General features: G+C 48.1%; 1 protein-coding gene across 1 annotated transcript; it reads right to left on the reverse strand.

The window, feature by feature from the left end:
• Nucleotides 1-667: 667 nt before the first annotated feature.
• On the reverse strand, nucleotides 668-14,182 carry LOC128830918 (zinc finger protein OZF-like). Its single transcript, XM_054016840.1, has 4 exons — nucleotides 14,031-14,182; nucleotides 12,620-12,746; nucleotides 11,508-11,615; nucleotides 668-8,799 (listed from the first exon to the last, which is right to left on the reverse strand). The coding sequence occupies exons 1-4, from the start codon at nucleotides 14,079-14,081 to the stop codon at nucleotides 7,577-7,579; spliced, it is 1,509 nt and encodes a 502-aa protein (XP_053872815.1). The 5' UTR covers nucleotides 14,082-14,182; the 3' UTR covers nucleotides 668-7,576.
• Between the last annotated feature and the right edge of the window lie 81 nt (nucleotides 14,183-14,263).

The raw sequence follows: 14,263 nt of genomic DNA on the forward strand, positions 1-14,263 counted from the left end.
CAGGAAACATTTCTGGGTGGAAAAAGTCCCTTTATTCCCTGCACTTCAATTGGTTTGTGCATCAGTGCCAAATACTCGCTGGGGCCCTGTCTGAGTGACAGCCTTTCTGGGGTGGGGGCCCGGAGCACTGCACATGTGCTCCTGGGACCCCCACACAGCCAGCCTTCAGCTCAGGCCTCCTTTGGACACGAACTGCTTCCTCAGGCATGTTGCCTCTTGTCCCCATTCTCTTCCTCTTGCTGTGTCCCATCACCGCAAGATGCCACAATGCCACTTTGATGCCTAACACTGAGACGCGTCATGGCAGCTTCTGAAAGAGGTGATCACACTCCTAGTTTAATCTACTTATCCAGTGTGGCTACATACCTAACGTATCTAGGCTGGGACCATCAAACAGTGTGGCCAATCCCAAGCATTCAGAAATCATGAGTCAGGTGCCAAAAAATCATGATAGTTATTATATTAATATTATATTTGAAATCAGTTTCTTCTATGGCACTTTTCATCAGGAGAGCTCAAAGCGCTTCACAGTCTTTTTTGTATTTATCTTCATGACACATCGGTGAGATAGGGCAGTGCTATTATCCCCATTTTACAGATGGGAAACTGAGGCACAGAGAGGCTAAGTAACTTTGCTAAGGTCACATAGGAAGTCTGTGGCAGAGTCTAAAAATTAAGTCCTTTTTATTTGTTTTCTGAGCTTTTAAGTTACACTTGCTTCATGTTTTCAAGGTTTTCCCTGCAATCAGGAGGGCTAGAAACTTACATTTAAAAAAAATGAACACTGCAATTTGCACCTATTCTCTTGATTCCAGCAGCTGGAACTCTAGAAAAACCACCAAATATTGCAAGATTTATAACAGAATCGCACAAGGTAGCAACACTGATTCACATAGCAACTCCTAAGCAACCATCTGGGGTGCTGGAACGATGTTATAGTGGGGGTGCTGAGAGCCACTGAACCAAACTGTAAACCCCTTCAAGCCAGGAGTTGCTACACATAGTAATAATTCCCTTAACATAAGAACATAAGAGTGGCCCTACTGGGTCAGACCAAAGGTCCATCTAGCCCAGTATCCTGTCTCCCGACAATGGCCAATGTCAGGTGCCCCGGAGGGAATAAGCAGAGCAGTTAATCATCAAGTGATCCATCCCCTGGTGCTCATTCCCAGCTTCTGGCAAACAGAGGCTAGGGACACCATCCCTGCCCATCCTGGCTAATAGTCATTGATGGACGTATCCTCCATGAATTTATCTAGTTCTTTTTTGAACCCTGTTATGGTCTTGGCCTTCACAACATCCTCTGGCAAGGAGTTCCACCGGTTGACTGTGCGTTGTGTGAAGAAATACTTCCTTTTGTTTGTTTTAAACCGGCTGCCTATTAATTTCATTTGATGACCCCTAGTTCTTGTGTTATGAGGAGTAAACAACACTTCCTTATCTCCTTTCTCTACACCAGTCATGATTTTATAGACCGCGATCATATCTCCCCTTAGCTGTCTCTTTTCCAAGCTGAAAAGTCCCAGACTCATTAATCTCTCCTCATACGGAAGCCGTTCCATACCCCTAATTATTTTTGTTGCCCTTCCATACTGGCCTAAGCTGGATTTGAACGGCTGACCAAGGGGTGAGAGACTGTTTAGCTCATTTTGTATCTACTGATCCCTTCTTCACGTGTTGCTTTGTATTTGAATGTATTTGTTTCTGATTTTGATGCAGAACATTGGAGACACCATGGAAAAATGAAATAGTCTAAACGATTGAAATACCATGGTCTGTACTAGGCAGGAGATCAGGTTTAATGCTCATAACGAGCTCTTCTGATGTTAAAATCTTTGGGCACATGTACACTGCAGCTGGGACGTGCTTCCCAGCATGGGTAAGCTTTAGCAGCCAGGGATAGCTCAGGTGGCAGTTTGGACGTGTCACCTGAGTACATACGCAAGGGGTCTGCACGGATTTATCCTGGGCTACCCTGACTACTATTTTTAGCACACGAGCGCAAGCTGAGCTAGCGTGTGTCTGTCTACCCCCTGCAGTGTAGATATACCCTACGTCGATATGAAATATTTATTAGTCCACGTCTACAATTTCCTTGTCTCCTGAAGCACCAGGAATAGTTCAGACCATAAATCTCTCCCGGGCAGCCTGAATCATATCATTTGTATATAAATAATTGTAAAATCAAGTTAAACAAATACACACAGTCAATTGTCTTCTGCAGTAATGAAGGGAACTAACCAAAGGTGGAATTAACTGAACTCGATAACATCCAGATGATGAACAACTTGTGTTACACAGAGACACGGATAAAAGAGAGCTGCAAATATTGGAGAGACAAGGTGGGTGAGGTAGTACCTTTTATTGGACCAACTTCTGTTGGTGGGAGAAATATCACCTCACCCACCTTGTCCCTCTACTATCCTGGGACCGACATGGCTACAACCACACTGCAAACATAGGTACAAATATTCCCACTTGTGGAATGGTCCTTCAATTGGGCCTATACGAACTATTCTTTATTAGCGGCTGTGCAGCTAACAGGTATGTCTCAAGGCTGCAATCCAGGAGGGCGCTGTGCCTGTTATAAATGAGTGACACACAGGACTGCTGGCAAGAGACTGATTTTTATTTCCTAGCCCCAATCTAGCACAAAAGAGAAGCCCCCGCCACATGACAAGCGCCGGTATCTGCTGATTTCAGGGGTACTGTTAATCTTCCTATTTTTTTTCCTTTTGAAAATCAAACGCAAATAAAACATAATATCATCCCAAAACAACCACCGCCAGCTAATACAGCCAGCTAGTAAACGTACAGTCTAGATCAGGGATTGGCAACCTTTGCACCCTGGCGGGCCGGGCCAGTTTGTTTACTTTCTGCGTCGGCAGGTTCGGCAGATCCCAGCTCCCACTGCCCACGGTTCACCGCTCCAGGCCAATGGGAGCTGCGGGAAGCGGCGCGGGCTGAGGGATGTGCTGGCCGCCGCTTCCCGCAGCCTCCCATTGGCCTGGGATGGTGAACCGCGGCCAGTGGGAGCAGCAGTCGGCCCAACCTGCAGACATGGCAGGTAAACAAACCAGCCCGGCCTGGCAGGGTGCTTACCCTGGCGAGCCGCGTGCCAAAGGTTGCCGATCCCTTGTTTAGATGGAGGTCAGACCAGACAAGCTATATCAGGCTCTACTCTTACATTACTCACTGCCCAGATGGACGGTATTGAGTATGCTTAGCATGGTGTCCTCTGTACAGAATCCAGTCACACGCAACAACTTCATCCCTTTAATCCCAACAACATTCAACGCTTGGAAGTTCCTGGCCTTTCACTAGCTGGCCATCCATCTAGCATCACTCTCTCGAGCTGCTGTCATCATTTGTCTTATTCTGATGACGATTTTATTTTCCAGAAGTAGGAAGTAGCCTGAGGCATATTTACTTCATACTCCTGCAGCTCCCAGCTTTCATAACGTATAGGGACTCCCGAAAGCATGTCGCCTATGAAAAGCTCCTTGCGAGGCCTGTATTGTATATTTAACGAGTTATATATGGAGATATACCTATCTCATAGAGCTGGAAGGGACCCCAAAAGGTCATGGAGTTGAGTCCAGCCCCATGCCTTCACTAGCAGAACTAAGTACTGATTTTTGCCCCAGATCTCCAAGTGGCCCCTTCAAGAATTGAACTCATAACCCTGGGTTTAGTAGGCCAATGCTCAAATCACCGAACTATCCCTCCACCCAGAGTTCTCTGGCAATTTCGTGATCATTTCCAGAAGTGAAGTCAGTGCTTTCCTCCATGGCTTCCTGGCCCATAGCAGCTGTATTTTGGATGAATTGGAAAGGGCCAATAAGGCGTTGTGGAAGCTGAAACAGAGAAGACTGTGGGATTCAGGATTGGAGATTATTGGTGCACAGATGAGAGTTTCAGATGGTGGGATAGAACAGAAAGGTTTTTAAACATTTTTTAAATGTTATGAAAGAAAAAGCAATATTTAGGCACAGTCTGGATGAGCAGAAAAGTGAAATATGAGGGGCCCAAGATCACACAAAAATGTTTCTGCAAGATTTCAGAGACATTTTTCACCAGTTTTGCACAGTGCTACCAGACTGTGACGGCTTTCTGTCAGATGAGCACAGACCTCCAGATTACATCAGAGAAATCATCTTTTCATAATTATTATTTGTAAGGTGGTAGCACCCAGAGGCTGGAGGCCGGATCAGGGCTACACTATACAAGGGGCTATGCAAACACAGAGAGAGAGTCCATGCCCCAAAGAGCTTGCAATCTAATTAGAACAAAACATAAGTATAAAAAACAATAGGAGGGAAGATGGAGATGTGGGGATGAGGGGAACAATAAGATCACATGGTCATGCACATTACATTCAACATGGGCAAACAGAGGACAGTCCCAACTAGTAATATATATTCTTGGTGCTTCAAAAGGGCAAATTTTCCCTAGACTAAAGGAAATTGGTTGTGATGAAAAATTTAGACAAAAATTTGATGAAAAATTGGGAGTTCTTTAAGAAGAGTTTATTAGGTGGCCAAAAAGCCACAATTCTACAATCAAGAAAGACGATGACTTTGGTTAAAAGGCCATCCTGGTTCAGGGGTGAATTGAAGACATAAATTAGAAATAAAAAATAATATACAGCATAACAAATGGGGAAAAAAGGGACTAGATAGCAATCAATGCAAATTAGAAGTTATGAAGTGTAGAAAATAGATAAGGGAAGCTGGAAACATCCATAGCTGACATGAATCAGGACAATAAGAAGGAGTTTTTTTAAGTGTATTAAGAACAAAAGAAATCCAACAATAGTATAGGCCCATTACTAGATGGAGATATACCTATCTCATAGATCTGAATGGGACCCTGAAAGGTCATTGACTCCAGCCTGCCTTCACTAGCAGGACTATATACTGATTTTTGCCCCAGATCCCTAAGTGGTCCCTTGAAGGATTAAACTCACAACCCTGGGTTTAGGAGGCCAATGCTCAAACCACTGAGCTATCCCTCCCTCCACTAATAATAATGCAGAAAAGGCAGAAGTGTTCAATAAATATTTCTGTTCTGTATTTGGAAAGAAGCAGGATGATGTACTCATATCATATGAGGATGATGGAGTACTTTCCAATCCATTAGTAACCAAAGAGGATGTAAAACAATATCTCCTAGGGATAAACATTTTAAAATCAGCAGGCCTAAATAACTTGCACCCAAGAGACCCAAGTTTGGTCCACTGATGTTAATTTTTAATAAATCTTGAAATATCAGGAAAATTCCAGAAGTCTGGAGGAGTGGTAACATTGTGCCAATATTCAAAAAAGGCAAGTGAGATGACCTGGAGCACTACAGGCCAGGTAGCCTAATGTCAATCCTGGATAAAATCATGGAAAAGCTGATACAGGATTCAGTTGATAAAGAATTAAATGATAGGAATATAATTAATTCCAGTCAAGATGGTTTTATGGAAAATAGGTCTTGTTACAAACCATGATGTCATTTTGTGGTGTGATTACATGTTTGGTTGACAAAGATAACTCTAAATATAATAGACTTTTGTGAGGGGGTTGACTTAGTATCACATGACATTCTGATTACAAAATGGGCACTGTACGATAGCAGTAAAACCCCAATTAAAAGGATTAAGAACTGGCAAGCGGACAGAGCTCCAAAAGTAGTTGTCAATGGTGCATCAGCATCGCTGAAGGGGAGTGTTTCTAGCGGGGCTCTCTAGGGATTGGCACTAGGGCCAGTGCTATTTAACATTCATCGGTAATCTGGACATAAATATAAAATCACCGCTGATCAAAGCTGTGGGGTGACACAATAATTAGCAGGGTGTGGACTAATGATGAGGACAGGGCAGTCATACACAGCAATCTGGTTTGCTTGGTAAAATGAGTCCATTCAAACACAATGCATTTAAATACAGCCACACCCAAAGTTATAGATCTAGAAACAAGGAATGCAGACCATCCCTACAGAATGGGGGACTTATCCCGGAAATCAATGAATCTGGAAAGGATTTAGAGTCCTATTGGCCAAAAACAACGAGGAGTCGGGTGGCACCTTAAAGACTGGCACCTCCGCACGCTTCTGCCTCCTCGTTGTTTTTGTGGATACAGACTAACACGGCTACCCCCTGTACCAAGTGGACAAGTAACTCGTGCGAGCTCCCAGTCGGATGCTGTGGCAAAAAAGGGCTAACGTGATCCTGGGTGTGCAAACAGGGCAGTAGGGAAGTGATTTTACCTCTGTATAGAGCACAGGGGAGATTGCTAGTACTGGGATACTGCATCCGGTTCTGGGGTCCACATTTTAAAAAGGATGTTGACAAATTGGAGAGGGTGCAGAAAACATCCAGAAAAAGGATTCAAGGGCTGGAGAAAATGCCTGACAATGAGAGACTTAGAGCTCAATCTGTTTAGTTTATCACAAAGAAGATTGAGAAGTGACTTGATCACAATATAGAAGTACCTTCATTGGGAGAAAAATACCAGGCACTCCAGAGCTCTTTCATCTAGTGCAGAAAGACACAACAAGAACCAAGAGCTGGAAGCTGAAGTCAGGCAAAGGCAAGTTAGAAATAAGGCACATGTTTCTGATAGTGAGGGTGAATAACCATTGGAACAAACTACCCGCAGAAAGAGTGGATTCTCCATCTCTTGATCAAGACGGGTTGCCTTTCTGGAAGATGCTTTAGTCAAACACAAGTGACTGGGTTCAATACAGGGGTAACAGAGTGAAACTGACTGGCCTGTACTAGACAGGAGGTGAGACTAGATGATCTAATGGTCCCTTCTGGCCTTCAGCTCTATGAATCTATTAAACTACTGCACCGTGTCATGGTTTTCACCTACGTATGCCTCTCCCACCACACAGGGAACCTCACATACACCCAACCGACTTGCCCTTTACAGGGCAGGGAAATACAGAGAGCTCGGAAATCCTGCCTGTCCTAGGACAACTACACAGAGAAGAGAACAGAAGGGCTTTACCGGGGTTCACAGGAAGGACAAGGTCCCTCTATAATGATTCAAATTCATCAAAGAAACAATAAATGTGAGACTGTGGCTGCCTGGACCCTTTGAGGGAATGGAGGTGCAGCTCCTTCGCCTTCTCCAGGGTGGATGTGTGTCTGTAGTGTTTCTTCCCCTCTGTTCTCTGCTGAGAGCTATGAAGGGATGATGGCTCCGGGGGTGGTTTCTCTGAGTCCCTGCGGAAGGGGTTTCCCCTCCATGGGGGAAACGAGGAGGGAGTTTGGGGCAGGACGACTGCATTGACTATGGTCTAGTCTACACTACCACGCACTGATGCAGCTGCGCCGCTGTAGTGCGTACGGTGAAGATGCACTGTGTGATGGGAGAACGCTCGCCCGTCGGCATAATTACTCCATCTCAACGAGAGGAGGAAACCATGTAGGCGGGAGAGTGTCTCCTGCCGACATAGCACGGTGTGGACAGTGCTTTAAGTTGATGTAACTTGCGTTGCTCGGGGGGGAAGTGGGGAGGGACTTTTTCACATCCCCGAGCGATGTACGTTACATTGACTTAAGTGGTAGTGTAGACAAGCCCTATGTCTGGGCCCTTTGGTGGGTTCTCTGGTGTTTGGCGAGGGAGTCTTTCCGCCGGAAGCATTTCCCGCACTCCGAGCAGGCGTAGGGCCTCTCGTCCGTGTGGATCCGGAGGTGGGACACCATCTGCTGCTTCTGCCGGAAGCATTTCTCGCACTCTGGGCAGGCATAGGGCCTCTCGTCTGTGTGGATTCTCTGGTGTCTCCTCAGCTTCTGCTTCTCCCTGAAGCTGCGTGGGCACTCAGGGCAGCGGAAGGGCCTCTCGTCCGTGTGGATTCTCTGGTGCGTGGTCAGCTCCTGCCTGCGCCGGAAGCTCTTCCCACAGAGAGGGCAGCTGTAGGGTCGCTCTCCGGTGTGGATCCGGCGGTGCGGAATCAGCTGCTGCCGCTGTCTGAAGCGCCTCCCACAGTCGGCACACTGGTAGGGCTGCTCGCTGGTGGCGTGCGCTCGCCGGTGCGCTAGGAAGTCGTGCCTGTGAGTGAAGACAGCCTTGCACTTGGGGCAGGTGAAGACCCGCCCTTTGGCCTGGCTCCCCTCCGAGCCTCCCTCTCCCACGTGGGTTTTCTGGTGGGCCCTGAGCCCCTGCTTACAGCGGAAGCTCTTGGCGCACTGCGTGCAGAGGTAGGGCCGCTCTCCCGTGTGGATCCGGCTGTGGGACACCAGCTGCTGCTTCTGCCGGAAGCTCTTGCCACAGGTGGTGCAGGGGTACGGCCGCTCCCCTCTGTGCATCTTCTTGTGGGTGCAGAGATTGGCAGTCTGGCTGAACCTCTTCCCACAGTAAAGGCAGAGGTAGGGCTTCTCCCCCGTGTGGATCCTCTGGTGCCTCCTGAGGTCCTGCCGTAGCCGGAAGCACTTCCCACACACTTGGCACTGGTGTGGATCCTTTCTCTTGTGGACACTGCACTTGTCTGCGCTAAGGTCTCTCTCTCCCTCGAAGCTGAGTTCACACGTAGGTGGGCTCTGGCTCGTCTTCGGTCTCTCCTGCGCAGGGAGCCTCGGAGGTTCCTGGCCACCCCTTTCACAGTCCCTTGGGGCATCTGGCTCATTCCTCGGTGAGATCCGCTGCAGCCTCAGCGACCTGCGCTGCCTCTGGCAAGTTTCTTCCTGCTCAGGACTCTGGAAAACTCTCTCTTCCGACCTACTCGGGAAAGTCCCCTGTGGCTCCAAGTTCTCAGGCCCTTTCTCCTGCTGCTGCTCCTCAGTTCTGCTCAGGCCTGCACCCTCTGGAGAAGAGAATCCAGACATTACTTCATGTTTTACTCCTCCGCAGTGGGGGGAGGGGTTTCTATGGCAGAATCAGCTCATCCGCAACGACAGGGGATACCCCTCAAAATGGGACACTCCTACAAAGGTCAGTTGTGAGCAGATGCTTAACACAATGAATATTCATGACAAAGGGGAAAGATCTTGGGCCAAAATAGGGAGAGAAGAGGTTAAAGAATATTTGGATGTTAGATGCATTTAAGTCAGCAGGGCCTGATGAAATTCACTGTAGGGCAGAGGTGCCCAAACTGTGGGGTGTGCCCCCATAGTGGGACACGGAGGAAAATTCATGGCACTGGTGGGGCCCAGGGCAGCCCCCACGGGGGGCAGGGAGGGAGCGCCACCCAGCCACGCTCTGCTCCCAGCTCTGCTCCAGCCCCGCCCCCAGCTGCAGCCCCGGCTTCTGGCCCCGTTCCTGGCCCTGCTTCTGGTCCCAGACCCACCCTCAGCTGTGGCCCCAATCTCAGCCCCCTTACCCCTGCCCACATACCCTACCCCGGGAGCAGCGGCCCCGCTCCCGGCCCTGGCTCCGGGGGGACGGACGGGGCAAAGGGGGGTGCAACCCTGAAAAGTTTGGGGACCACTACCCTAGGGTACTTAAGGAACCAGTTGAAGCCCTCTTGGAAACATTAGGGATTATCTTTGAGACCTCACGGAGGATGGGTGAGGACCCAGAGGACTGGAGAAAGGCAAACATCGTGCCTATTTTTAAAAAGAGGGGAAAGGAGGGCCTGGGGAACTATAGACCAGTCAGCCTAACTTTGATATCCAGAAAGACAGTGGAACAAATTATTAAACAATCAGTTTGTTCAAACCTAGAGGATATTAATGTAAGTAACAGCCAATATGGATTTGTCAAGAACAAATCATGTCAAACCAATCTAATTTCCTTCTTTGGCAGGGTACTTGGGCTAGTGGATAGGAGGGAAGCAGTAGATGTGATATGCCTTGATGTTAGTAAGGCTTTTGACACAGTCCCACATGACATTCTCATACGCAAACTAGGAAAACGTCGTATAGTTGAAATTACCATAAGGTGGGTGCACCACTGGTTGCTAAACTGAACTCAAAGAGTAGTTATCAATCATTCGCTGTCAAAGTGGGAGGATTTATGAAGTGGGGTCGGCAAGGGTCTGTTCTGGGTCTGTACGAGTCAATAATTTTATTAAATGACTTGGATAATAGAGTAGTGAATAGGCTTCTAAAATGTACAGCTGAACTCAGGCTGGGAGGGGATGCAAGCACTTTGGAGGCCAGGATTAGAGTTCAAAATGATGGTGATAAATTGAAGAACTGCTCTGAAAGCAGGGAGATGGCATTCAGTGAAGAGAAGTGCAAAGGGCTACACTGAGGAAGGAAAAATCAAATGCACAAATGCAAAATAGCAAATAATTGGCTAAATAGCACTGCTGAACAGGGTCTTGCGGTTATAGTGGATCACAAATTGACTATGATTCAACAATACGACACAGTTGCGGAAAAGGCTAATGTCATTCCGGGGAGTATTAACAGGAGTGTCGTATGTAAGACACGGGAGGTCATTGTTCCACTCTACTCAGCACGGATGAGGTCTCAGCTGGAGCACTGTGCCCAGTTCTGGGTGCCACACTTAAGGACAAATTGGAGAGAGTCCAGAGCAGAGCAACAAAAATGATCCAAGATTTAGAAAACCTGGCCTCTGAGGAAAGGTTGAAAGAACCGGGCATGTTTAATCTAGAGCAGAGAAGTCTGGGAGACAGCGGGACGGGGGAAACTGATAACAGTCTTCAAATGTTAGGAGTTGTCAGAAAGAGGATGGTGACCAATTGTTCTCCACGTCCCCCGAGGGTAGGACAAGAAGTAATTAGCTTAGTTTGCAGCAAGGGAGATTTCGGTTGGCTGGGAGGGAAATGTTTCTAATTCTTAGGACAGTTAAGCACTAGAACAGGTTACGAAGGGAGGCTGTGGAATCCCCGTCACTGCAGGTTTTTACTAACAGTTTGGACAAACCCCTGTCAGGGATGGTCTAGGTTTACCTGGTCCTGCCTTAGCGCAGGGGGCTGGACTAGATAACCTCCCAAGGTCCCTTCCAGCCCTACATTGCTATGATCCTAGGGCACTTACGGCTTTGGTTGGAGCCCTGCCCTAGGGTAATGCTTTGAGAGAGGTATGGGAAGGGCTGGAGGGTTCTGGAGAGCCTGGGAGTGGAGACAATAGGTGAAATTCAGTGGAGCTGCACCAGCAGGGACTTGGTTTAACCCTTGGGAAAGAACATAAAAGGCTGCTATTTGTAGGGCCTCTGAAAGGCATGCAGGAGGTGATAATACCAGTTATTAGGGAGGGTGTGGGTGTGCGTGTGCGTGCGTGCATAGGTCTGACACTGCACTGGGAAGTAAGATTGGTTGGGATTCTGACCTGGAGCAAGATTTCTGCCCAAACCCCCTATTAATCCTGGGAGTGTACTGCCTGCTCCCAGCTCCCCAGCTCGACTCTGGGCCAAAGAGTCAGCCGGTGGAGGGGGTGAGCTGGGCATGCATGTTTGTGGGGTTGACACTTGCCAAAACAGCCCTGCTTACAAAAACCACGCGGGAGAGAGACCGGGGCAGGAGCCTGTGACACGGGCACCTGCCCCAGCCCTGGGGTCTATAGTCAGAGCAGGTCTGATACAGTTTAGGTTATAACTACTCACCAAGCGAGGTGCATTCCAGCCTCTCTCTTTCCTCCTTCTGATCCACAACCCACGGCTCTCCCCCTTGTTCGATCCGGGATAAAACGTCAGGCTTGGTGCCTGCATGGCCTGTTTGTGGGGACGCAGATCAGAGGATGTTATAGTTTGGATTGCCACCATGGGATGCTTGTTACAAAGCCGTGTGAATGGTTTGACACCAGTTCCCTCCCTGTGCTAATGGCACCGTGTATTATGAATGGATTTAAAGCATAGATATCAAGGTATTCCCCCTTCCACCATCCAGCTGCTCCTTAGAAATGGGTGCACCTTTTGCAGTAAGATCCCAATTACATCCCTCCCCTGCCCTTAAATCACTTTTAAAAATCAAACTTTCTGGTTACAGCCTAGGCCTCCTTTGCAAGTCTGAGGCCAGTCCTCTGAACAACGGGCTTGCAAGACACTGTGGCTGCAGCTAGCTTGGTGTATGTAGCTTGAAACTGTTACACCTTTGTTTTCCTTTACGTTTCTAAGACCTCTGCCTCTCTGCAGGGGAGGCAGCCATTTTGCTATCGGAGTTGCTGCAGCTGGTTATAGAAGAGAACAGATTGGAGAGAGTCCAGAGCAGAGCAACGAAAACGATCCAAGATTTAGAAAACCTGGCCTCTGAGGAAAGGTTGAAAGAACCGGGCATGTTTAATCTAGAGCAGAGAAGTCTGGGAGGCAGACTAATAACAGTCTTCAAATATGTTAAGAGTTGTCAGAAAGAGGATGGTGACCAATCGTTCTCCATGTCCCCCGAGGGTAGGACAAGAAGCAAGGGAGATTTAGGTTAGCTGGGAGGGAACTTTGCTCTTTCATGGAGACTTTTCTTTTGTTCTTTCTTGTTGCTGTTTTCTTTTAATCTAAAATACACGTCATTTTGGATTGAAACAATACTTTTTGTGTGGACACATGACAGCTGGAAATAGAAAACAGGAACAAAGCTGTTCATTTTTTTGTAAACCCTCCTTAGGGATTTACCGTAACAGGCCCAGCAATTTAGGAAATGCATGACTGGAGGTGAGCTCCACCCTTAAAACACATGGGTGAATTTTGCAAAGCTCAGACAGTATAAAAAGAAAATGGACTTTTACCCAGGGAAATCAGATTGTCATAATGTTCCTTCATCACGTCCCGGTACAGCTCCTTCTGCCACTCTGCCAGCATCTCCCACTCCTCCCGGGAGAAATAGATGGCAACGTCCTCAAACGTCACCGGGACCTGGAATTGCAAGCGTTACTCAGCACCTTCTCTGCCGCCACCTCCTGACACCTGCACCCAAAATCAGTGGCCACTTTATATCGTTTTGGCCTAAATTATTTGATCGAAGTAATACACTGAGTCAGTACCAGAGCGGAAACAGCAGGTCAGTGTCCTGGCTCCCAGTCCACTGCTCTAACCACTACACTACAGTAGGTTGTTATTTTGAGAGCTTTGTTCAGCGCGAGCTTGAGGAAGCAACATAGAATTTGTTTTGCTTTGTGTGATGCAGGTTACTTTGCTAGATGTAATAAATAACCACTATGATGTTTTGCAGGGTTGTCACGTGTCTTTATTAGCTGTGGGCTTTGAACTATGTTGCACCTACAATATGCTCACTGCGCCTCTTCTTCCAAGTGAGGCTGGAGCCCTATCCAGACACAGAGACAGTCCCTGCCCCAGGACAGGTAAAGGGAAATGTTCCAGGATTTGTAGCAGAGAGGGGTTTAGAAGGGGCAGCACTAGGTAGATTAAGGCCAATGTTGAGCTTTCTAAAAGGAAAAGGGGCTGCACAAGCTGATGTTAATTGAAATGGTTTCATGACATTATTGGTTTGAATTGATACCTAAACTTTGCGGCACTGTGATACCGCATGAGAACCGCCCCGTGAAACTGACGAGCTCAAACGCCAGCTGGTGGGTGGTGTGGGACCATTCTAGTGACAGTCTCCCCCTCTCTGGATGTCAGCGTGGGGAGCAGCCTCGGGCCCTGACACCCAAACAAACAGAAAGTTGGAAGATAACTTGTTACGTGCAAGCGAAGGGCCCCGTTTTACTCCCACTGCTGTCAGTGGAGAGTTTTGTTGTTCAGTAGGAGCCCAGATTCGGATGAAATAAACAAAGAACATTTATTTAACACACACACCCCCAGACCCCCAACCAGCATCATTAGAGCAAGGCGCTTTGCAGTGAGAACGTTCAACACTTCAGGCCTTCTCCTCAGCGTACTAGCCCCATGGACAATGGCTGATGGGGGCCTGTCAGCTCCTGACTGCCCCTCTCAGAGGCGCCCACTGTCACTTTCCAGTAGGATGCTCCGACACAGACAGCTCCTTGCCAGGAGATCAGTCAGGCGGCTGCGCTGAGGAAAATGGGATCTGCCCCTTGATAAATGGAGGCAGGGCTAGATGGGCCTCAGTGGGCCACATTCAGACCTGCCTGGTGCAGGGCAACTGACAGACGAAGTAGCATCTGTTCACACTAGCCCCGAATATGGCCTGTGGTCTCACCACTGCCTGTCTCCTACCTGCAGAGTGGCCCCGGCTGGCATTGCCTCTTCAGCTTCTCCTCCCTGCATGACAAGTGGATCCTCGCAGCTGCAACAGCCGGAAAATTTCCCCCTGCAGTGTGGGGCCCTGGTGAGTGCTTGCTGCTGTAGCCCTGGGTCTCAGGCGTTGCTTCTGGCCCAGCCCTGCAACTGTAACCTGATAAGGGAAGTAGAGCAAGCCAGGAAGTGATCTTACTCCCAGAAGTCCCCAG

This window comes from Malaclemys terrapin, chromosome 2, assembly GCF_027887155.1.
Source record: "Malaclemys terrapin pileata isolate rMalTer1 chromosome 2, rMalTer1.hap1, whole genome shotgun sequence".
In the NCBI taxonomy this organism is placed as follows: Eukaryota; Metazoa; Chordata; order Testudines; family Emydidae; genus Malaclemys; species Malaclemys terrapin.

Bases quoted from the DNA above. Each gene is read 5' to 3' on its own strand.
- LOC128830918 (XM_054016840.1), bottom strand. From the start codon at position 14,081: ATGCAGGGAGGAGAAGCTGAAGAGGCAATGCCAGCCGGGGCCACTCTG. The intron at 12,747-14,030 runs GTAGGAGACAGG...TTGCAATTCCAG, and splicing joins CAGCCGGGGCCACTCTGCAG to GTCCCGGTGACGTTTGAGGA. The intron at 8,800-11,507 runs GTGAGTAGTTAT...TCTCTTCTCCAG, and splicing joins GCTGGAATGCACCTCGCTTG to AGGGTGCAGGCCTGAGCAGA.